Source organism: Pimephales promelas, chromosome 6 (assembly GCF_988280905.1).
Source record: "Pimephales promelas chromosome 6, fPimPro1.hap1.1, whole genome shotgun sequence".
Classification (NCBI taxonomy): Eukaryota; Metazoa; Chordata; class Actinopteri; order Cypriniformes; family Leuciscidae; genus Pimephales; species Pimephales promelas.
In genome coordinates this window covers 33922501-33948674 of record NC_142774.1, presented here as the reverse complement: position 1 = coordinate 33948674, position 26174 = coordinate 33922501, and the positions used below count along the sequence as shown (strand labels likewise).

The following is a 26174-nucleotide window of genomic DNA, read 5'->3' as shown; positions in this document are numbered from 1 at the left end:
ATTTTTTTTTTTTTTTTTCATAAACATGCTCAATCCCAAATCCACCAAACTGCAGGAATGACCCGGTTACAGCAAGAAACAAATTTACAGCCTTTCAAATAACTAAGACCACTTCAAGGGGAAAGTGTCACATCACCTGGCATAAAAACGTACCATCTTTATCTAAATGTAACATGGCATGTTCGTGAGCTGGCAGATGACCTTGAGCTAAATGTTAATAATTGGTTACATTCATTATTGATCCAAACTAATTGAGCTAATTGTTGGGTGTTCAGGGTCACTGTGTATGAATCACAATGGAGCAACAGTCATATTGAGCATCTCACCTTAACTCACATGCCTACGCCAGCACGCATCGCTATTCATTAACAGCTCACTTATGCCGGGCGAAATCACAGAGAACCCACTCCAAAAGCCAATTAACCCGCACATTCATGCAATCAATGACAGCTATACAGATCCCACACCTTGAGCGAGAATGAAATCTGTAATGAAGTCTTACCCAGTCAAACACTCGCTGTCTGTTGTGTGTGTAACAGCCCATTTAACAGAGAATTGGTCCGGCTTAGTGTCAGTAAACTTTGACTTCAATCTCATTGTTCTCACATCATATTTGAACAACACCGTTACTCCACGTTGAGTTGTGTGAGGTGGGATTTGGGAGGGATGAGTGACTTTTAAATCTTTTAAAGAGTTTGATAGTCACTGCACAAAATCAAACACGCCAAGGCCCATCTCATTCCAGACGTCGTTCGCAGAATAATGTTGAGAAAGAAAAAGCGAGACGGACAATTATTGGTTGGCTGCCGGCAGAATCGGCAGATGCTCATCATGTCATATCCTGGCAACCGTCATTTCATTTCTCAAAATGGCACAATATCATTACCTCTGTCCTCCTCTCCAATACAAACATGCGTGTGCACTGATTTTAGGTAATAGATGGGTTTAGTTTGTAAGGTCAAGGAGGAAGAGAAAGAGTAGTACGACACCCATCACCCCCCAGCTGTGACGTGCTGATTGATGAATGCAACACAAATCACTCCATCTGAGAGAAAGACAGAGTGAGAGAGACACAAACATGTTGGAAACCAAATTTTAAGATCATTTTAAGATCTTAAAGGGGACCTATAATGCAAATTTCACTTTTAAATGGTGTTTAAACATAAATTTTGGATAATAGTAAAAATCCACCGGCTAATCCTTTTTTTTTTTTTTTTTTTTTAATTTCCATAAATCATAAGCTTTAGTGACATCACATATTCTTAGGCCCCGCCCACAACTACTGACTCTGCCCTATTAGTGTGTTTATCTCCTGGCCAGAGCATTTAACAGCATCATTCAAGTAAGACGTATTCTTATTAAAGCTACTGTACTAAGTTATTCAGTCAAAAGCAGTGAGTGTTTTTCTGTTTTTCTTTTGCTGTTTGATTCATACATGGCAGTAGGTACTGTATACTTTCACTTAATACAGAGATCTAATATACACATTCGATTTATTTACTTGTTGTTTACGTTCACAGACATAACCGACTGTGTTCATGTGAACTTTGTATGTTTTTGACATACAGTTTAATCACAACGAAAGAGAACTTAGTTTAATACTCATGGGACGTGCCATTTGACATCCATCTTTCTGTGCGCGTGCTTCGGATGTGTGCACTCAGAAAAGATGTTAAGAATGATATGGTTTTAAAAAGCATGCAGATAATAAACTTACATGATGATGAAGAGCATTGTAGTGAGTGTGAACGCGATAGAGATGCTAATGAAAACCAAACAGATGTTTTTTTTTTTTAGTTTTTGGCAGATTATCTGAGGGATGAGTTGTAAAAGCTCCGCCCTCTTCTGGAAAGCAGGGTGGGGAGCTCATTTGCATATAAAGGTGCATGCAGCAAAGCAGCATGTTTTTCCTTCCACTCAAATTTTGGGGGATACCTGAGGCTTTTACATCTTGTAAAAATGGGCATAATTGGTCCCATTTAAAAACATTGACCGACAAATGAAGATTTGGTCACCACTACTTCACATGTATTAGTCACATCTAAACCTGTTTTTTTGTTTGTTTGTTTTTTTCTAGATGGAGCAAAATATATTTCCAATTTATCTTGACACCACCGACTTTGACTATGTGGACAAAAACAAGTTTACATGGAAAGTCAGACATCCAGGACTGACATTTGACTAGAGTTTTCTTTATTGGATGTACTGTCCCTTTAAATGTATTGTTCCCTCTGAATACTTGTTTCCGATTTGTCAGTCAGGCAAATATTTGCAAAAGATAACTGTTGTCCAGGGCAGCGATGTAGTGACAGCTCATGCGGGAAAGCTATGTTTTGTTTAATGTGTTTTCTCACTGTGGTCTCTAAATGTTAATTTAAATAACTCAGATCAACATTTAATATCCATTTATGTGGTAGTGCAATATAGGCTATATAAGTAGGCACAGTCAACATTTTGTTTATTTTGTCTTAATAGCAATCTGACTACTATATAGCCTGTTTTGTACAAATCTAAAACCCAGTTGAGTTACTTATCTCATTATCATCCGTGCCTCTCTTAAAGCTGCACTTTCATCTCTACACTGGCAGAGTTTACAGTGTGCTTATTTTATAGCTCTTCAAAATTACTTTCGCATTAAAGCTTCTTAATTATACACATCTCCTTATAGCCCAGATAATCATCTTCAGCAGCGTGACGGATGATCAGAAGATTTAACAGACCGCTTGGAGGCGCTGTTGTTTGCTGAAATTCATCTGATGTCTTGGAACCTGACGCCTGTGAGGAGTTTTCTAATGTGGGGAGATTCGTTGGGCAAAAAGCAAACTCTCGTCTCATGTTACTCGTTTCAGAAATATAGATGCTGTTTCTAAATGTTTCAATGTCTGCTGTTGAGAGCTTCTTGTTAAAATCACCACTGAGAGCAATTCAAACACAGTCAGTTGTCAACAAAACCGTGGCTCAAATCAATACAACACTATAACATACATTATTTATTAAATTCGCCCTTGATGTGACGATTCAAATACATCATAAAACGCTACATGTCTTGTCCGAAATATCCCCCCTCACATTTATAGGCTCCATGACGGAGAAGTAGTTCACTGTGCTTCCGCTAGAGAGCGGATAGTGCACGCGGAAGAGACGAACAGCGCGAGAGCTTTCAAATCATTGCGACACGAAGAGAACGTTGTAGCCGTGTGACAAGAGCTTAACGCAGCACCCACACATTACTGTGTTAATACCTGAGGAAAAGAGAGGAGAGCATTCTAAAATGAGAGTTTGTTTCTTGACTTTGATATCAAACAATCAGTGTATCCTGTTGCAGGCATAGGCTACAGCAGTCTAGAGAATGAGATAAAACGGAAGGAAAGTCGGAGAGATAAATCTTGTTACTGATATGAGGCTTGCAGGTAAACAATCGGATGGCAATCTCATTAGTTGCAAAAAACGGTCTGCCACAAGAAGCCACACTGTAAAATGTTACATTTTTGTAAAAAAAAAAAAAAAAAAAAAAACTCTTTGGGTTTTTACGCCTTTGGGTATTTGCTGAAAACAGCGGTGGCATTTTACAAGTGGGTGTCATGAAATTGTGTTGCACACCCACAATATTGTTGAAAGTATGCTGCACACCCCACCAATTTGAGCTGTTTGTTTGTTGCTGTAAAATGTACTGATGATCAGTTTGGTGGTTTAATGGAAGGCCACATCACTCAAAGTCAGCCTGAAACCAATGAAAACAAAGACAGCCCATAGTTACTCACAATAACGCCATCAGGGTAACACGTGACGCTTAAATAATGCAAAAATACAACCTATTAGCATTCGACACTAAATGTAGGCTACTAATAAAAATGTCCATCACTTAAGAAGATTCATGCTTTTTACTTAAAGCATACTTTCAACAATATTCCCCGCGCATACAACGTGTAAAACATGTATTTTACTATAATAAGACGTAGCCTATCCTATTTAACCTTATACTGTAAGGTGACTTCCAGTAAACAAGCTTTTACTCAAAAGTTTTTTTAAGTCATTTTCCCCCATTGAAATTACCACCATGTTTTTTTTTTCTTCCAGAGATTCCTCCACATACACGCGCTCTCAGCATGCGCGCTCGTGAACTGCATACTAAAGAGTACACTTTCCGTGCTTCAGATTCAAAACATTCCGGTGTCGTCATTAAGAACTGATTCTTAAATAAGTATGACATTCATCATTTTGTCAAATACAGTCAAACGCGTACATTCTACTTATATTAAAACACTAAATAGGCAAATGAATGAATTGGTCAAGACCAGAAACTGACAGATAGGCTAAAAAGGATTTCAGAACACCGTGAATCGTGTTTTCCCATGCTAATATTTACCTTGAATGCGCATGTTTGACTTAAAACGGAGAATGAGAATTGATTCACATGTCTTCTAAAGTGAGCTGGAGTGGGGATGTAAGGGCGCACTGAGGAGGGAGGGCGCGCGTGATTGACATTCCCACGGTCGAATCAGGTGACGCAGCGCTGGCAGTCCGGAGCGTCCATTGGCTGTTTGTGGCAAGAGCTCTGCGCAAAACAACGCACTGATCCTCACTCTCCTTGCAGAACTCGAGAAGAGGGGACCTACGGATTTCTAAGCATCCCGCAGTTATTATGAACCATTAGATAACTATAGCCTATGTAGAAAAGTGTTATTTGTCTGCAATAGGTCGCGTTCAGGATTTATTATTATTATTTTGTTTTTTTAAAAATTGATCTATCCACTTATTAAGCAAAATAGTTTTGGTAAGGTTTTGCTTCTCAGTATTAAGGATCGGGCAAGCTGTAGGTTCTGCAATGTCTTTCTGTGACGCACGGACTACTAAATTCTGCTCTCCTTGAGACAGCATTATATCAAATGGCTATAGATCTTGCGCATATGGCTGACACCGTACAACACAGGAGCTTTCATGTTCATTTGGGAAATTGCACAGTGCAAATGTTTTCTTAGAGCAAAGCGATGGGTAATTCCTAAGCTGTGACAGCAGAAGAAAAGGAGTCAAGACAGCGCGAGGGGATAAAAAGGAGTGCACTTGTTGTTTGGAGATGATTTTGATATTTCTCTTTTTCTCGATCTTGGATGGAGGGTTATCGCAGCTGCACTTCTCGGTACCGGAGGAGCAGGAGCGCGGGACGGTTGTGGGAAATATCGCCGAAGATCTGGGGCTGGACATCACCAAACTTTCCGCGCGCCGTTTCCAGACCGTGCCTAGCTCGCGCACGCCGTACCTGGAGGTCAACTTAGAGAACGGCGCGCTGGTGGTGAACGAGCGCATCGACCGAGAGGAGATATGTCGCCAGACCGTCCCGTGCCACCTACACCTCGAAGTGTTTTTGGAGAACCCACTCGAGCTGTTCCGCGTCGAGATCGAGGTCATGGATATTAACGACAATCCGCCGAGTTTCCCAGAGACGGACATCACCGTGGAGATCACCGAGAGCGCCACACCGGGCACCCGCTTCCCGGTGGAGAACGCCTTCGACCCTGACGTGGGGACTAATGCCTTGAACACATACGCCATCACCACCAACAACTACTTTTACTTGGACGTACAGACGCAGGGCGACGGCAACCGGTTCGCGGAGCTCGTGCTGGATAAACCCTTGGACCGAGAGCAGCAGGCGGTGCACAGGTACGTGCTCACCGCCGTGGACGGAGGGCAGCCGCCAAAGACCGGCACCGCACTGCTAGTGGTTAAAGTACTGGACTCAAACGACAACGCGCCCACGTTCGATCAATCCGTTTACTCTGTGAGCTTGCGCGAGAACTCTCCAGTTGGCACGCTCGTTATTCAGCTGAATGCCACCGATATGGACGAGGGCCCGAACGGAGAGATCGTTTACTCTCTAAGTAGTCACAATCCGCCGCGTATTCGGGATCTGTTTAACATCGACTCGCGCACTGGGAGGATTGAAGTGACCGGCGAGGTGGATTACGAGGAGAGCAGCACGCATCAGATCTACGTGCAGGCGAAAGACATGGGGGCGAACGCCGTGCCTGCGCACTGCAAAGTTCTGGTCAAACTCATCGACGTGAACGACAACACGCCAGAGATTAGTTTCAGCACGGTAACGGAGTCGGTGAGCGAGCAGGCTGCCCCGGGCACGGTGATCGCTCTGCTAAGCGTCACTGACCGGGACTCCGGCGAGAACGGACAGATGACCTGCGAGCTGCACGGCGAGGTTCCGTTCAAACTCAAGTCGTCTTTCAAAAACTATTACACGATCGTTACGGACGGCCCGCTGGACCGCGAGAAAGCGGAGTCGTACACGCTCACGGTGGTCGCCAAAGACAAGGGGGTGCCCTCTCTCTCCACGAGCAAGTCCATCAAAGTGCACGTTTCTGACGAAAACGACAACGCGCCTAGGTTCATGCAGACGGTTTACGACGTCTACGTGACGGAGAATAATGTCCCGGGCGCTTACATTTACGCGGTGAGCGCCGTGGATCCAGATGTTGGACAGAACGCCTATGTCACTTACTCCATATTGGAGTGCGAAATACAGGGCATGTCCATCTTAACCTACGTGTCAATCAACTCCGAGAACGGCTACTTGTACGCTCTGCGCTCTTTTGATTACGAGCAAATTAAAGAGTTTAGTTTCATGGTGCACGCCAAAGACTCCGGTGCGCCAGAGTTAACTGCCAACGCCACTGTTAATGTCATCATAGTGGACCAGAATGACAATACCCCGTCTGTAATTGCACCTTTGGGCAAAAACGGCACCGCGAGGGAACATTTGCCCCGCTCAGCCGAGCCGGGATACCTGGTGACCCGTATCGTTGCCACGGATGCTGATGATGGCGAGAACGCGCGCCTGTCGTACAGCATCCTCCGGGGAAACGAGCTCGGGATGTTTCGGATGGACTGGAGAACCGGCGAGCTACGTACCGCGCGCCGGGTCTCCATCAAACGGGACCCGCCGCACCCGTACGACCTGTTGATCGAGGTGCGCGACCACGGCCAGCCGCCCCTCTCGTCCTCCGCGAGCATCAACGTTGTGCTTGTGGACAGCGTTGTGGAGGGCCGGAGCGGCGACCGAGGGTCAGTGAAGTCCAAAGAGGGCTCGCTGGACCTCACACTCATCCTCATCATCGCTCTCGGCTCCGTGTCCTTCATCTTCCTCCTTGCCATGATCATGCTGGCGGTGCGCTGTCAGAAGGACAAGAAACTGAACATCTACACGTGCATGGCCGGAGACTCGTGCTGTCAGTGCTGCAGTCGCCAAGCGCGCGGGCGCAAGAAGAAGCTCAGTAAATCGGACATCATGCTCGTTCAGAGCACTAATGTGGCCAGCACCGCACAGGTGCCAGTGGAAGAGTCGGGCAGCTTCGGCTCGCACCACCAGAATCAGAACTACTGCTACCAGGTGTGCCTGACGCCGGAGTCTGCCAAAACCGACCTGATGTTTCTCAAACCGTGCAGTCCATCCCGGAGCACAGACACAGAGCACAACCCGTGCGGGGCAATCGTTGCCGGATACGCGGATCAGCAACCAGATATCATCTCTAACGGGAGCATTTTATCAAGCGAGGTGAAAACACATTTTATTACCTATACGGGCAACACTTGTGAATTACACCTTTGAACCATGTGAATTCAGTGTGAAAAGCTCACATCTAATGCATCTCATTACCATATTAACATACATCATTAATATGTTAAACTATCTTTGATTTTATTACTTAATATATTTTCATACATTTATATAAATTCAAATGAACTGCTAATGTGTTAAGCATATATATATATATATATATATATATATATATATATATATATATATATATATATATGAAGAGTTCAGATGCAAAAGCCTCTAAGTGCCATTTGAAATTTTCTTCTAAAATGATCATTTTTATCAAGCTTGTATATTTAAGTTCAGTAATTTCACTTAAATGGCAATGAAGATTACCTATTAATTGCCATTTAAGTGAAATTACTGAACTTAAATATACAAGCTTGATAAAAAATGACCATTCTAGAAGAAAATTTCAAATGGCATTTAGAGGCTTTTGCATCTGAACTCTTCATATATATATATATATATATATATATATATATATATATATATATATATATATACACACACACACACACACACACAAATGTTGCCATTTTTTGCTATAATGAGACAAACTATAAAAATCCACATTCTAAAAAAATTATATATAAAAAAAAAGTCAAATCAAAGTGGTGCCAAAGTTACAATATTCACTGGTTCATTGCACTTTTTTAACCACTTCGACTTTAATTACTGATGCAGAAAATGGAGACTCAGAAAAATCATAAAATTGGCTAAAAATGTATAGTGACAAGTTCAGTGGATGGAAACAGTGCACCAAATGTATCTCTCTACACATATATGCACCTTAAAAGTCTGTTCAGTGGTGATCTTCCAGCTTCCTGTGTTAATAATGTCAGATTGTAATCTCCTGCTTGCTTAGGACTCACTTTTAAAGGTAGCTCAAAGCTGTAGTGCTTTTTTCAGATCCTTTAATTACACTACAGCACATATTAACTACAGCATAGGATGTAACCACATATTCAAGACGTGAGGGAATCCTTAATGGAAACATTTCAGAAAGATCAATGAAAATACTATATCGATTGATCAATACTATATGGGGAAAGTGAATATCGAGGGTGGTTACAAATTTATTCTAACGTCTTTGCTTTTTACCTCTGAGACAAGCCATTTTATCTTAAGTGAGTTCCCGCCATCCAACAATGTATACTTTACTATCCCCTGGCATTCTCTGAAAGGGTGTAGCCCTCTGGAGTCAAGACTGAGTAGGGAGGGGGGAGTGTATTGGACAAGGGTTTAAGTATGCACAGCACACAGTCGCTGGGTATCAGTGGAACAAAGGCGGTTCTATGGTTGAGGTGCTCTAGTGCATGGACAGAGCAGAACAGAAGCCTGACCAGTGTTTTAATGATAAATGTCCAATCTCATACTCAATTACTGTTATTGTTTATGTCTTTTAGACCAAGCACCAGAGAACTGAGCTTAGCTACTTGGTGGATAGACCCCGTCGCGTTAACAGGTGAGATGACTGCCCACATTCACAGTGGGACTTTCCATAGACATGATAATTGTTACACTTAGTGTACTGTATATTTTTATCCCCTTACACTAACTTTTTGCATTTTTACATCTCAAAAATTATTACTGGGGACCAAAATGTTTCCACAAGTACAAGGATTTTGGATATTGCCATCTTTATTTTGTCCCCATAATGTAGGGTTTTCCAGGCCACACACAGGCACAACATATTTTCTTTTGTCAAATCAACTTTATAATAATTTATTTAGTTGCGATAACTTATTATTTTGAGTTTCTGATGATTAAATTAATCTCCTTCATTGTATTAACTCACTTTTTCCAGTTCAATCAACTTAAAATTTTAAGACAACCCAGGCTACTTACTTTAAGTTAAACCAACAATATTTTTTACAGTGTAGTAATCACAACGTTTTTTTCTTTTGTCAAATCAACTTAAAATATTTATTTAGTTCAAATAACATATAATTTTGAGTTTCTAATGATTAAATCATTCTTCTTCATTGTATTAACTCACTTTTTCCAGTTCAATGAGCTTAAAATTAAGGCAACCAGGTTACTTATTTTTTTTAAGTTAAACCAACAATATTTTTTTTTTACAGTGCACACACCTTTCAAGTTCATTTGTTTTTTTTTGTTTTTTTGTTTTGTTTTTTTAAAAACGAGGATGTCCCCGAAAGGAGGTTTTGTCAAACTAATCTACCTGCTGGGTACAATTTGTGCCCACAAAATATGGTTAAATAGGCGACACACTGATATAAAGCAAGAGCGGTATAAATGATGTGGCCCCAAAATCCCAACATTTTACTCAGTGTCTCATTTGTCATCCTAATGTTTAAAACTACATAGCACAAGTCTGATTCAGAATTTGATATCGAATTTAATCAGCAGTCTAAAATGTAAAACTGTGCCAAAAGTGTTAAATAACCAAAACAATGAAGACTTCCAATGGAAAAAAAAAAATGCAATGTAAAGCTCCAATTACCAAATGACTACTAAACAATGAAAATTCCCTTATAGTTCAGCGTTTCAAGAGGCAGATATCGTCAGTTCTAAAGACAGCGGGCACGGAGATAGCGAGCAGGGAGACAGCGACCATGACGCCACCAACCGGGGCCACACAGCAGGTGAGTTGATTACGAGTTTCTCTCCTACTGTCCACCTGAAAGATGCGTAGATGGGTGAAAGGCCCCTGGGGAATGAACGCTGAGGAGAAACATAGACATTGGGAAATTGCTCTCATTGTGGCTTTGAAAGCAACGCGACAAGCCTTTAACCGATTCAACAGTGGATCAATATAGGCATTGCGTGGAAATTATACATCTGTCAACAAAGCTAAACGGATTTCAGTCAATGCCGCGAACGAGTCTGACTTATCTGACGGACAGGCTTTCTGAAGCATTTAATGAGTATTTGAAAGCTTCCACGGTAAATGCGTCCCACCACCCCACCCACACCCCCAAACACAATTATTTTCCCATTCAAATCAAATGCCAAAAACGTTTGAGTCAAGCACGGTGAAATAGCAGTAGTTTGTCGGAGATTAATTTGATTTAATTGTGTTTATTATTTCTTTATATTCAATTTGATGAGCTGTTTGACTTTCATGTTGTATATTTCATTTCTGCTGGTTTATTAATCAAGGTGGAGCCTTAGGGCTTCGACTGGATAAAGCTTTGACCTTTCTCTCCAAAGAATCATGACATTCAGCCTTTGGTTTGGCAAACAGTTAGATGACGGGTTGCCAGATATTACGTATGCGCTGCACACAATGGAATACAAATTTTTGAAACGAGCATGGTTTCGCATTCTAGGTGACTACAGTTTGAAGGAACTTTACTTTAGAAAGACCTTTGATATAATCCTTTCTGGGGGGGAAATCACAGAAGGGGGACGGGAAAGAGGCAGAGGGATTGAGATTTTATTTTAAAAAACTTATTAGAGCATCAAATAAGTAAAATGAGAAGATGTGAGTGTGAGTGTGTGTGTGTGTGTCCTTTCCTTTCCTGCTCTCCTCTGGGTGTGTGTTGGCAAGCTCGCAGTTTCTTCACTCCCATTTCAGTGCCTGTCTCCGCATAGCCAATTATCACAGCAAGGTTAAGATGAAGGCCTGGGACACTGACAGGGGTAGCACCACTGCATTAACAACCACTTACACACACACACGCTATCTCCTTCACACATCCCTACCTCGTCTCCTTTTTTTCTTATAGCATCACTTTGAGATATTAGTCTAAGGGAAGCCCAGCCAAAAGATATAAAGGAAAGAGAAAGAAGCGTTTTAACCCCCATATACGGTTGAAATTGACTGTAATGCTTATGTTTAGGGTCCCCTAGATCTCAATAATGGAAATGTAAAAATAATAGGTAACAAATGACAATAAAGTTCAATTTGTTTGCAGTTAACTATAAGCTAACATGAATTAACAATGAAACTTATACCTCTAATGCATTTATTGATCTTATATTGATTTATCGACTATATTGACTAGTAATACATCAAATTATTTTAATAATTTGATGTATTACTAGTCAATATAGTCGATAAATCAATATAAGATCAATAAATGCATTAGAGGTACTGTAAGCTCCATTTGTTTGCAGTTAACTACATTAGCTAACATGAATTAACAATGAAACCTCTAATGCATTTATTGATCTTATATTGATTTATTGACTATATTGACTAGTAATACATCAATATTTTTGACAGATATAACTTTTGATGTTAAAATATGTTAATAATTTGATGTATTACTAGTCAATATAGTCAATAAATGAATATAAGATCAATAAATGCATTAGAGGTAAGTTTCATTGTTAATTCATGTTAGCTAATATAGTTAACTGCAAACAAATGAAACTTACCTCTAATGCATTTATTGATCTTATATTGATTTATTGACTATATTGACTAGTAATACATCAAATTATTAACATATTTTTAACATCGAAAGTTATATCTGTTAATGGACATGAACTAACAGTGCACAGTTGTTTCTTTGTTGCAATCTATGGTTCAAGAAACTTTAACATCCATGGAACCTTTCCAATGTACAAAAATGTTATTTATAGTGAACAAAAAGGTTCTTTTGATTATTAAAATATGATTAGGACAAAGAAAAAAAATTGTTATTTTAATTGTACACTGAAAGGTTCTTTGGGGAGCCCATAATACTACTTCACATTTGCAACATTTATTTTTAAGTATATTGTCTGCTCTAGTTATTTCTTTCTGTTTTACCACACACTATACATTCACTTAAAAGACAAAAAAGTGACAAGTATCTGTTTTTGTTTGGGCTTCATTCCATCTCTTCAAAACACCAGTGAAAACGCATGAAAAATAGAATAAAAGACATTGATGTAGCCTAATGTAACATTTGAAGGAGGATGTTTTAAGCACGTTAAAATAGTTGCAATTTTATTTATAATCAATTCTTATGAAATTAAACCTTCTAATCTATTTAAATGGCCTTTGGGTCTCTCAAACAAGCATGAGTGTAAGAGCTGAGGTCAGAAAATGGCTCTATACAAGAGTTAGACTGTTACATCTGCATTTGTTTGCAAAGAGACAGATGCATGACAAATTGCACAATAAGATTAACATGAGTGAGCGATAGATTGATGATTATCTATAAATGAGGGATGTGTGGTGATGGCGTTAATCAAATCACTCCTGTCGCTGTAATTTAATGCTATCATTTCCCAATCAGAGCACCTCCATTTGCTCTGCACACACACTCACACTCACACACACGTAAATAGTTTGTTGCTATGGTAAAAGTCAATGCAGGGGAATAACTTTGAATCTGTAGCTTGCCATGCTTCAAGCTATTCATAATTGAATTTCAACTTCGGTCAAGCACTTAGAAATAGTACGTTTTGCTACAAGCTACAAACAGAAGGTAGCTAAATAAACGGAGGCTATACCTTTTAAAATATTTATCATTTATTTAGCTATTTACTGTAAATGTCAATTTACAGTAATACATTATACACTAAATTCTAGCATATGAAATACAGCAGAATTTAATATCTTACATAAACCATCCGAACAGCTGTTTATTGTTTGTATTATTTCCTCAGCTCGCTCAGTATGACGTTCTGTGTTCAATACAATGTAACAAAAAGCAGTGATGCAGTGTTTTGTCACACTACATCACCACTTATTGGAAATGTTTGTTACTGGAAAAGATACACAACTTTGATATACACATTACTGAAAAATGCAATTAAAGGGATACTCCACTTTTGTTTTGGAAATAGGCTCATTTTACCTCTCCCCCAGTGTTAAACAGTTGAGTTTTACCGTTTTCGAATGTATTCAGCCGATTTTTTGATATTTAGAAGAATATCAGTAACCAGACAGTTTCTGGTCTCATTGACTTCCATAGTATATTATTTTTCCCATGGAAGTCAATGAGACCAGAAAATGTCTGGTTACTGATATTCTTCTAAAAATCAGAAAATCGGCTGAATGGATTCGAAAACGGTAAAACCCTACTGTTTAACTCTGGGGGAGTGGTAAATTGAGCCAATTTCCAAAAAAAAAAGTGGACTATCCCTTTAGGTTAGTAACATTGCTAGCTCCCCAAGACAGTAGTGACTACATAGGTAACTTCTTATGGCAGCTAGTTGATTTTGAGTGAATACCCAGCCAGATGTTCAGAAAATCGTCACTCGTTCTTCAAAAAAAATAAATAAATAAAATAAAAATAACATAAGATCCTCCCAACGCTTGCAAAAAATGCTTGTCCTCAGCATGTGAGCTCAGGTCTTTGGTCAGCCCGACGACAGGTGTTCTGAAGGGAAATTCTGCTCATTAGGGCTTTGGCAGTGTTTTTCCTTTTCATTCTGATGCTTTTGCACACCATTGATAAAAGATGTGATGAGGTCTCCAGAAGAGAAAATGCAAGAGAAGCGGAAAGAGACGAAAATAACGCACACAGTGGGATGCAGAGCCCTTCCTGATAGAGAACAGCTTAGTTAGTCATTGTGTTTGTACTCAACGCATCATCCCTTTTTCTCTGGAAGTCTGCAAGCCCAGAGTCCAGCATGTACTCAGACCATTGTTGTAAGGATATCTAATGTCTAATTGAATACAGGTCTGCATTATAGGATTTGATTGAAAATCATGTAGATATTTTTCCGTCTTTTATGTGTTATAAGTGCATGGGTTAAATTATAGCGTACAACACGCTACACTATATTGTGGATGTATTGTGTTGCAGAACAATAGAAAGAACTTTGTAAATGCAATTTGCTGAATCAAATCGCTTTTAGGTTTTAAACACAATTATTCTGACAGCTCAAATTTCTCTTGACGGCTGAAAAATCATAAAATCCTTGAGGTCTACCGCTTGCGATGCATAATAGATGGCACATTGTCATGTTCTTTTTATCCAAAGAACACTAATGCTGAACTATCAGCCCAAATTTCAGCATTTAACTCAGATTGAACCATTTAATGACTGCATTCAAACTCGGTTTTCTAGATAATTTCAACCTTAATCCTCATTCGAATTGGACTTGTTTACCCCGAGGATGCTAATTTTGTGATTCACAGACATACTTTGTGACTTTAATCCCGTCCAAATTGAAAATGTCTGTTTTTCTTCCACAGCCATTGTTGTTTTTTAAGTGAACTCAGGGTCCTCGGATAATTTTAATCCTGTTTCTATAGGAACATCTGTGATTGTGGTATATTACTTTTTCACATTGTTTCTCTTAATTTTTTTGAGCCTCTAAATCTATAACTAAATTGTGCTGTACCTTTAATAATTATTTAGATATATTCTGTGCTAATTGGGATGTGTTGTAAGGAGTTAATGCTACAGAGATCCCAATGCCCAAATCATTATATGTAATTACAGATGTTCTGTGTAAATAATTGCAACAATATTTAAAATCCCATCTAATTTGTTGCTTCAATGTGCCAACGTTTGCATGCCCTTCCGCAATCTCCACCAAATGTGGGTCCTGTTCAGCTGACTAGGATCTAATAGTTAAAGTCTACATTAAAAGATATTATTCTACCACAAAATCACATCAATTCATATTAGTTAAAGGAGTAGTTCACTTAAAAAAACCCCCCAAAAAACAAAAAACTTTTGCTGATAATTTACTCACCCCAATGTCATTGAAAATATCCATGCATTCTTTCTTCAGTCGAAAATAAATTAAGGTTTTGATGAAAACATTCCAGGATTTTTCTCGATATAATGCACTTCAGTGGGAACCAAACGGTTCAAGTTTCAAAAGTCAGTTTCAGTGCAAACTGTTCAAAGGGCTTTAAACGATTCCAGACGATGAATAAGGGTCTTATCAAGCGAAACGATCGCTCATTTAATTTTTTTTTAAAGTTTTATAAGCTCAAATGCTCAACTTGCTCTATTCTGTGATGTTGTCTATTCTGCGTTCGTGACTCTCCTGTTCGAACTCGTTCATCAAAATGAACGAATCTTTTCCCGAGTCAACTCGTTCATTTCGTTCGTTGAATGAACCAAATTACACGAAAAAAAGATTTGTTCATTTTGATAAACGAGTTCGAACAGGAGAGTCACAAATGCGCATCACAGAACAGAGCAAGTCGAGCATTTGAGCTTATAAAACTTATTATTATTTTTTAAATGAGCAATTGTTTCTATATATAGGTATATATAGGACTGTGAAGCTGTTGAAGCGTATTTTGACATAATTTTGTGTCTATATGTTGTTTCTAATGCAAATAAACGTGAAAGAGAAATTAATTCAGTGTTTGAACGCTGTCTGAAATGTGCCTCTCTCTGCGCACAGATAATAGCACTCGAGTCCCGATTTTCGCCTCTTCTATCACGTTTAAAATCTTTTGAATGTGTAAACTAGCAAGACAAAACACGTCCAAATGATAAACTTTCACTTAATGATGGTTAAACTTAGCAGTTAATCCACAAATCACATGCGTGCCGAACCATGGGGCGTGGTCTGTATGGATCACTGATCAACTGTGATCCGTTGTACCCCCATTAACAACTAATAATTAGTGAATACACTTATAATCATGATTGCTATCTTACCAGAGATGGGGAAAAATGAAGAAAACTCTTACCCTATCTCACGACCAATTCGTACGAGTGATTAAAAAGTGTCTAATTCGTACAACCTCACTCGTACGAATTCATACGATTTGTCTAAACCCACGTGATGGTTAGGTTTAGGGGCGTGGTCAGGGGTAGGTCATTCGTACGAATTCATATGAATTGGCCAATTCGTAAAATATGTACGATTTAGCAAAATCGTACTAATTTGTACGAGTGAGGTCGTATGAATTGTTACGAATTAGCCACCTCGTAAAATTCGTACAAATTGTACAGATCGAGTTGGAAAACTCCTATTCCACTAAGCAAATGTGTCCCTGTCCCCGAAAATGTTGGAACTCAAAAGCGCGTCCCTCCACGTTTGATGCTGCACATCGTTTATTTTTACCACGTATGTGCAACAGTTAAGTGCAACCCTGATAATACCATTATTTTCATATAAAAATGAGTTTTTTTTGTGTGAAAATAATAAAAAAAAATGCGAGAGCTGGCTGGCTAACTTAAAAAAATAACACTGTACTGAAACTATTGGATGAGAACAAAACTTAAACAATTATTGAACTGAATCAACATTGAACTGACTTGAGATGAACAACGACACAATTGTCTGCGGTATAGCTGCTTTATTTACAACTTGTGTTATTATTATTATTGTCTGCTTTTTATAAAGAACTATAGAAATAAAGATGACTTGACGATTTCTTTTATGCCCTTGCAAGCACTAGTATTGTATTCAGGACATGGTATTCAGTTTTCTGTGTTATTCAAAAGTTGTTTTCAAATACAAAAGCAGACCTCAATCGTATGAGACTGTGTCAAGTCCTGCATGTTCTACACGAGTCTCTGCATGTGACTGATATCGATGTGAAACTCATGCTGTGAGCTTCTGTCTGCTCGCTCGGTTGGGGCTATTTACGGGCCGCTGTTCTAATTACATTGAGTTTGATTGTATGCAGTCAGGTTTATCTGTGTACACAATATTGATGATGTCACAATGGCCTTGGATCCCTGCTTTAACAAGATTTATGACTTTGTGCATATCTCTGTCCATATATCACCCTGATATAATGGTGAAATAACAAAGTGGACAGCTTGTGGAAGTGATCTATGGATTTCACAACGCATCTGAGCAGAAATGTTAGCCGAGTGTGGATTCAGATGTTGAGTCTGTAAGATTAGAAGCCCTGAGTAGCACGTAAGGAAGAAGAATCACATAAGAAATCTTTTTAACTTTGCTTATCCTTGACAGCAAAATGGAGACTTTTGCTTAAGCTTCTCAGATCTCCCCTGAGACAAATACGTGAGTAATCTCACATCTCCTCTAGAGTTTCTGAAGAGATCTCAGCAATGTCAAAAACTGCTTAGACACCAAAGTCTGCTTTCAAAAACAAAAGATTTCAAAATGAACCAATGCATCCTTATTTTATAGCTCTATTCTTACTTATTTAGCAGATCTGAGACTAAATATTTTGTTGTACCCTGAGCTTTAAAAGAGCAACATATGAGCAATACAAATCAGATTGAAGTGTAATAAAGGTTCTTTAATGGAATCAATGGCTCCATTCCACAAAGTCCAACATTTATTTATATTTTTAAAATACAAACTGTCGCCTGATTGGATGTTTGAGGTACCAAAATTGGTTCAGCAATGGCATCTCTGAGAAACCTCTCTTTTTAAGAGTGCATCTTGATACGCACAATCCAGCAGCAATTATCTTGAGTTTTCTGTACCATCCAGTAAATGAAAGAGGCTTTCCAAGCAAGCTGATTTCACTGTGCAGAACACAACCAGACACTTTCATCATGCAATAATGCTTCATCAACTACCAAAGTCACCTATAGGGATTCTAATAAGTACAATATTCTGGGTCAGCGCGTTTAATCTACAGCCTTTTATGAATTTATCTGCAGGTCCCAAAGCCACCCTAATAACATGTTTCCTGGTCACTTATGCAAATCACTACAACAGCTGTACACTAATAACACACTATTCCCCCGTGTGTTCATTAAAGCATCAACACACACATACATACATGGTCAGGTTTATCAGCATAACATCAGATTTGGCTTTTGATGTCACTCAGAAAAGCTTCTTCCACTAGGAATTAGAGGATTAGAGTTTGGCCTGACATGCATCCACCGCATCCCTCTCCTTCTCTTTGGGCCTTTGTCTTTACCTGTCTTAAAATTCATTACATCAGCCTACATACTCTTTCATTCTCTCCTCTTTTTTTCCTTCACTTCACGTGTTCTCTCCCGCATTGTACTTGTTTGAATCTGACCTTGGTGCATCACTCTTTTAACAGTACTGTGTCTGCTCCCTCTCTTTCACACTGATATAGGTCATTCCTCTTATGGAACATTGTAACCTTTACAAAATGAATAAACTCGTGATTCAGACACTTTTATAAATGATCAATTTACCACGCAACAGGATAGAAAGTTAGCCATCGCTCAGTGAGGGACTGAGAGTTAGCTTACACACTCATACATGTTACTTTTGATATATTATTTAAAAAAAACAACAAAAAAAACAACCTTTTTAAATTATTTTTAACAATGATTTCTGTAATTTTGTCATTTTCTGGAAGACAACATTAAGAACCTTAAGAAGGTTCAAATTAAGCACAAAAGTCTTGAAGGAGTATCACATGACGGGATAAAGCAACTTTGATGTGATCTACCTTTACACTAAGGTATTTAAAGCTTCATGATCCTGTAGTCCGTAAATCTATAACTATAATATTTATACTCTAGCGCATCTACAGTCAACGTCGGCCGCAGTGTTGTAGTCGAGACCACCTCACTCGAGTCCGAGTCGACAAGAGAGAGTCGAGTCCGAGTCAAGACCGAGTCCATAGAGAGTCGAGTCCGAGTCGAGACTGAGACCAGTAAGGGTTGATTACCTAATTTACTTTTATTTACTTAGAGAAATCCTTTTTTTTTTTTTGACTGAATTTACTTGGAGTTTAAAAAATATGATCAGTTTAGGGTAAAAAGGCCACATAGTAGGTGGTGTTAAAAGTAATTTTATTACAATTTGTCATGCGCAGTTGCGCACTAGAAAATCACCAATCACTGGGCGTGTCAATCAATTTAAATAAATATTTTATTAACATACATTAATAATCATGAAAAAATACTTTTAAATGAACTCGAGTGGACTCGGGAATAATTCCGAGTCCTAAAAAAAAAAAATGTTCGAGTACGAGTCAATTCCGAGTCCAAATGCACACGAGTCCATGACAAGACCAAGAACATTAAAATATGGTCTCGAGACCGAGTCCGAGACGAGTCCGAGTCTCGAGTACTACAACACTGGTCGGCCGAGTCTAACCCTTACGGAAAAGAAGTTTATTCAAGTGTGCTATAAGTATACTTCTTTTAAACTAAAAAAATAAGGTAGTATACCTTCAGTCTATGTTTTATGTACTTCTCAGAAATATACTTCAAATTGCACTTGACAGAAAAGTGCAAGTATATTTGGCCTATTCTTGTTGATCGAGATATACTTAAAAGTATAATTAAGTATTCTTGGCTTGTACTTGTGTTTACTATTTTGATTGAGTAGCTTATTAAATACTTTTTTTTTAGTTTTGAGTAAATAAAATAAGCATGGAACTGAAACTGTACACAGTTCTCAGAGAATCTCTCCCAAGAAGAAGCTTTAAGCCTCTCAGACAAATTTCAGAGAGAATCTCATCAGTAAAAATGAATACAACAGTTTTTATAAAGTAGGGGTATGGCAAAATGGCATAAAACATGACATAATTTCCCTACAATTTGATTGTTTCTTCATATAATAACCCTTCTGTTACTAAATAGGAGCAAATTCTGCTTTTGTGATTACTTCAGAATTACCACAAGGTATAAAGTTTAGACATCTGTCTAGTTGCATTTCCATATTTGCATATGAATGTTGTTCCCGCAAGAAAAACAAATAGTTATGATTAATTCAAAAATCCCATGTTTTTTTTTTTTTTTTCAACAATCTCATGACCAAAATGTTATGTTTTAAAATAGTAGGATGTTACTTACTATAATAATATAGAATATAATACTCTGGAATATAATTTGTTTGGAACATACCGGAAGCTCACACAGCACAGAGATTTTAGTAGAAAAACATAAGTAGTATATATAAAGAAAAAAAAAAACTCATTACCATCAAACATTTGTGCAGAGCACCTAGTGACATACATAGTAATGCCTAATTTAATTGTGATGAAAGAACTAATACGATTTCCATCTTTAATAAAAAATAGGAATTTAATATTTCATGTAATACATTAAGATAGGCCGCACAGGTGCTGCATAATAGATCATGCAATGCCATATTATGCTGCTCATCTTGACTGTGATTTTACTCCTGGAATATTTTAGTATTATCAAGTAAAAAAAAAAAAAAATGTGCAGACCAACAGTGACATCACGGTGCTTGCAATTTTTGTATGCGCCAATCCAAACTTGAGAAAAGGTTATAAAAATCTGGACTGTTGGACTTTTTTGAGGCAGAGAATGACTGAAAATAATTTTAAAAGCAGGATGTTTCCGCCTGCACTGTGAAATTGCCTGTTACGTGTTCATGAATAAAAATAATACGCTTTACCAGAGAATCGTGCAATGCAGTGCACATGAAGTATAACCGCCGAATTGAATGTGTATCTGTGATGCGTCAATCTAAACAAGGCTTAACCCTGATTACTATTCTTACCTTTTCTCCTAGTTCAAACTTCCAAATGCCTAACCTTGATAGCAAGCTAAGCACACATTTTAGTGGAGGTCCTCTGTCAATTAGAACACACAGTTAAGATACATTGACTACCCCTAATCAGTGGGAAATGACAATTAGTTAAAGCCAATTTGGTGTCCTCACGAGTGCCAAAGCTCTGTATGAATTTGTACGATGTGAACTGCATGAAAACACATGATTTTTAGAAGCACGTAAGCATGAAGGTCCACTAAACATAACTGTTTGTGGGGCGTAAGCAGTATGAATGAGATCATACGAATTTTGAATTGTCATGAGATTATGTTGTCAAGTACATAACCACTAAGTCAAGAAAGTGATTTCTTTATTCATGCGATCATATTCTTCTTCCTATTTCTGAACCGGTCTCATATTGGGGTTTTATCCAGAGGCCTTTATACGCCACACTACTCTCTGCCCTTCTCTTTAATTTATTTCCCTTTCAAGCTCTCCTCTCGTTTTTTTCCTCTGAAACCGGCTAATTATCATGCTCTGTGTAGTCATTAGTCAGAAAGCAAGTGCGTGTATGTGTGAGCATGTGTGTTTGGAGGACGCTTTAGCTCCCAGTGTTGTTCGTTTTGCTTGCGTTGCCTTTAGTGTTTGTACGAAGGACGTGAGACACCGGCCGGTGAGAAACACGGTGAAATGAACAACATGAGACATCACAGTAGACTCGTTTAATATCGGTTGGTGGGAGGGACATGGAGAGGCAGACATGGAGAAACAAAAGGCTGGAGAGTTCACTGCTTTGTGTATATAACTATCCTTCTTTCAGTGGGCCGCCTTCCAGTCAATTACCGTTCTTTGCTGAAGCCTGACAATGACTGAAGCTGATTATAAAACGAGCAAAAAGCTCACAATCTGTCAGGTTAAATAATCATCTTCATTCAAATATGAATAATTTCAGACTCTGCTCTCTGGATAATTCATATTAATTTTGCCTTTGTGTTTCTGTTGACATTGGATTGTTACACAGAATAGCGGCGGACAAAGTGAAAGCAGAGTGTGAGGAAATATGTACAGTAGACTCCACAAAACATATTTTTTGTTAAATTTATCTCAGAATGCGAGCACAAGGACTTTGCCGCTCACACACACACACACACACACACACACACATATATACACACACACAGTATATCAGTGGCAGTTAGTGGTGTTCTGAAATTAGAAGGCAAAGTCCTGTTATTTAATGTTTTAATTAATAAAATGTAAATGTATGTCCCCAGTTACACTTAATGTTGTCACATTTTGCTAATTAAATAAAAACATTACCTTACCTACCTTACTTCAAAAATGAACATTTTTATTTTTATAATTAACAATATAATTCATGTTCTATTTATTAAAACCAAGTATAAGTCACAAATCACATTTTTTACATTTAATTCCAATATAATAACTAAAGGCAGTAACAATTTAAACAATATGTTTAATTTGTGTACTGATGTTCAGTGGTTCTTTTTAATAGCCAACATATTTTCGGATTAAATACGGAGATGTATTTTAAATTTCACCAAGCTGATTCCTCATGGAAAACCCCACAGTCATCATGTTTTCAGGCCATTTCAATTTTGATTTTGACGTGACATAAAGCGGTGATATCTAAGTGGGTGAGCTGTTTATTTGCTTTTATTAGTTGTCCCATTAAAGGAGAACTCTGGCGCAAAATGAACCTTCGGTCTAATAAAACATTGGTACCTAGTCAACCGTTCTCTGAGATTTGTTTACATGATAAATCGAATGTAAAGAGTTTCATCTCTAAAAACTGTTTAGCATATAACGCTAGTAATGGGGGAAATCGCTAGTTTATACCACTAACAAGGCTCAAAATAGACCCACACTAACACAGTAACATAATGAGGGTCCGTACATGCAAAACGAAGCATTGAAAACTTTGTAAGTGTACAGACTGTTTAATAAGAAGACATTTTGTAAACCATCTTTGGAAAACAGTCTCGACTAGTTGAACCACAAATGACGTGCTAAGTGAGCTGAACTACTTCTGAACTGTATGAACGGCGTTCGTGGTTCGACTTGTCGAGACTGTTTTCCAAAGATGGCACTGTCTGTATACACGAAGTGGACTGTCTTTACAAATTATCTTCTTATTAAACGGTCTGACAGTACACTTTGTGTATACAAACGGCGCCATCTTTGGAAAACAGTCTCGACAAGTCGAACCACGAACGCCGTTCATACAGTTCAGAAGTTCGCTGAACTTCATACAGTTCAGCTCACTTAGCACGTCGTTCGTGGTTCGACTAGCCGAGACTGTATTCCAAAATGGCGCCGCCTGTATACACGAAGTGGACTGTCATATATAAAATATCTTCTTATTAAACGCTCTGCGCACTTATAAAGTTCTCAATGCTTCATTTTGCATGTAGGGACCCTCATTATGTTACTGTGTTAGTGTGGGGCTATTTTGAGCCTTGTTAGTGGTATAAACTAACGCTTTCTTATAACTTATTAAATGCCGTTATTACTACAGTTTTTAGACATAAAACTCTTTACATTCGATTATCATGAAAACAAACCTCAGAGAATGGTTGACTAGGTACCAATGTTTTATTAGACCAAACGTTCATTTTGCACCATAGTTCTTCTTTAACACCTTCATTTTGCTCATTCGGATTGATTTGTGAACGTGGAACACGCTTGGAAACAAAAGACAGGATTTATTGCGTGAACCAATCATAGCCAATTATAACCAATCAAATTCAATCATAGAGCAATTGAGGCATTGCATCCTCTCAGAAAGACATGGGCATCCAATGTCACTTAACCTGCTGGTGTTGCTAATGGACAGTGCTACTTTAGAAAAACAAGCAATACACTTTTTAATGTCACATTTTGAAAAATGTGCGTTGTTTTATTTATGTAATACGGAGTATTTTCTCATCCTATTTTATTGAGGAGGCATTGCCTCCCTTGCCTGCATGGAGGAAACACCCCTGATGGAATGAGAATATTCATTATAGTAAATATAGTAACAGTACTCTATTTATTCTAGTCTACATTGCGTTTGACTAGAACGAAGATAACATTTCCTCCCATCTTTCCTCTGTCTTCCACAGGAGCTGATCTTTTTTCCAACTGCACTGAAGAGTGCAAGGCTCTGGGTCACTCCGACCGTTGCTGGATGCCCTCCTTCATGCCTGGCGACGGTCGCCAGGGAGCAGATTACCGTAGCAACCTGCACGTCCCAGGAATGGACGCGGTGCCGGACACTGAGGTACAGGAGAGCGCGGTTCCGGACGATGCGTGCCATCGGGCCGATGATAGATCATTCTCTACGTTCGGCAAAGACAAGTCACACCACGGCACGCTCACACGCCACGAGCTACACACACTCTTACCAAGCGCCCGAGCGCCTTACAAACCCAACTATCTGTGTGAGTACTCGCTCAAAACGTACGATTTCTGAACCCCACCCCCCCAGATCTGATCCACTGCCGTTATCTGTTTCAAATCTAACCCATGGCTCTCTTTGTATATAACTATTTATATTTCTAAAAAAAAACAAAAAAAAAAAACAACAACATGTAATCCCATTTCTCAAAACACCCTTTCTTGACCTATTCTCTCACTTTCCAATTTGTTTTCCTCTTTCCTTCAAAAGCAAAATGATAAAAAACAAAAAAACAAAAACACCACATGTATAATATATGGACATATCAATAAAGGATTTTTTTGAGTGAAATCGTGGAGTTGTGTTCAACATTTTGTCCTTCCCCTGCCCTCTAAATTTTCCCACCCAAAGCATCTGAAGACACCGGTGAACATATCTTATTACAAATTTGGCGAATCAATGCTGAATTTGCAACTAATATGTCATCCAAACCTACATAACACATACTTTTGTGCTGTGACTTTTCCTTGAGCTGAAATCTATCTCCATCATAATCACGTTATGTCTATAAAACATGCCTATATCTCATCATACGCGTCTGCATCTCTTATAATTGTGATTTATCACATTTCCATTTTATGCCATATAATAAACAGAAATACACAGCATGCCATATGGAATGGAAGCGGTTATTTCTCAGCTTCCATACATCCAACAAAATCCTACATTAAGTATGTGTCTCTTTCATCATGCACTGTATCCATGTCTGTTCTAATCGCCATATGCCATAACTCTACTGTAATCACACTTGCGACAGTCATAGCGCCCTGCCTCCTCGCCTCTGATTATAGCATGTAAACGCTCACAGTCGCTGAAACATCCAGCTATTTGTTACGCTTGTTTTAATGTGCAAGTGTGGGCGAAGACTGAGTGTGCATGTGCATGTATCCTTTCAGACATGTGGATGAGGGTGAACGTGATTTCACCAAGTACAACATCGCAAAGATGTTGATCCAGGAACAATATTCCAATCAACCAATCAGATTTGAGGGATAGGTTTATAGTTAATGTCAAGTTTAGTCTTAAAGCATGGGTTAGGTGCTTCTACATCTGATCTTTCTTATTCACCGTGTATTTCCCTCTGATTTTAGGGATAAGTAATGGGTAGTAGAGTTAGGTTTAGGGGGAGGGATAGGGATAGGGTTAGGATTATCTTTTTGGTCAGTAATGTCCAGCCCGTTCTCATCCTTTAGGATCACATAGAACGCTATATGACAAAACAGCGCTATACTACGCACATGGCACCCTTTATCGTTAATATTCACGCGAACCCAAGGCGTCATACATCCTTTAGCGTAATATGAGACTACCCTACCCCACACCTAAACCTAACCATCACAGCGCGTGTTATATTAACGATACCGGGTGCCATGTGCGTAGTATAGCGCCGTTTTGTCATATAGCGTTCTATATGACGCTAAAGGATGAGAATGCGTTGTAATGTTGATCCAGGAACATGTCTTTCCAGCCCGTTCTCATCCCAAGGCGTCATCTAACTGACGCTTTTGACCATGCGTCAACATTGGACGTACATGGCACCCTTTAGCGTCAATATGAGACGTGCCTCCTAGTGGTCTAACCCTAACCCTACCCCAGACCTAAACCTACCCACGCCATCTAACTGATGCTAAAAGGTTGCCATGTGCGTCGGATTTAGACGCATGGTCAAAAGCGTCAGTTAGATGATGTCCTAGGATGAGCGTCATCTAACTGACGCTAAAGGTTGCCATGTGCGTCGGATTTAGACGCATGGTCAAAAGCATCAGTTAGATGATGTCGTAGGATGAGCGTCATCTAACTGATGCTAAAGGTTGCCATGTGCGTCGGATTTAGACG

At 38.9% G+C, this 26174-nt stretch overlaps 1 protein-coding gene and 1 long non-coding RNA gene across 4 annotated transcripts in view; one reads left to right on the top strand and one right to left on the bottom strand.

Moving 5' to 3' along the window:
- The window catches only part of LOC120481160 (uncharacterized), a 275415-nt gene that overhangs the window by 106472 nt on the left and 142769 nt on the right, over positions 1–26174 (bottom strand). The gene's annotated exons all lie outside the window — the stretch shown is intronic.
- pcdh10a (protocadherin 10a) overlaps positions 4605–26174 on the top strand; it is a 23866-nt gene continuing 2296 nt past the window's right edge. Inside the window, exons 1-4 of one of the 3 annotated variants that reach the window (XM_039674740.2) lie at positions 4605–7564; positions 9019–9077; positions 10115–10221; positions 24004–24161. In XM_039674740.2, coding sequence (XP_039530674.1) covers positions 5075–7564; positions 9019–9077; positions 10115–10221; positions 24004–24161 — 2814 coding nt within the window. In that variant the 5' untranslated portion in view covers positions 4605–5074. Of the gene's footprint in view, positions 7565–9018; positions 9078–10114; positions 10222–24003; positions 24469–26174 lie in introns of those variants that run through there. The other 2 variants (XM_039674739.2, XM_039674737.2) reach the window with 2 other exon arrangements.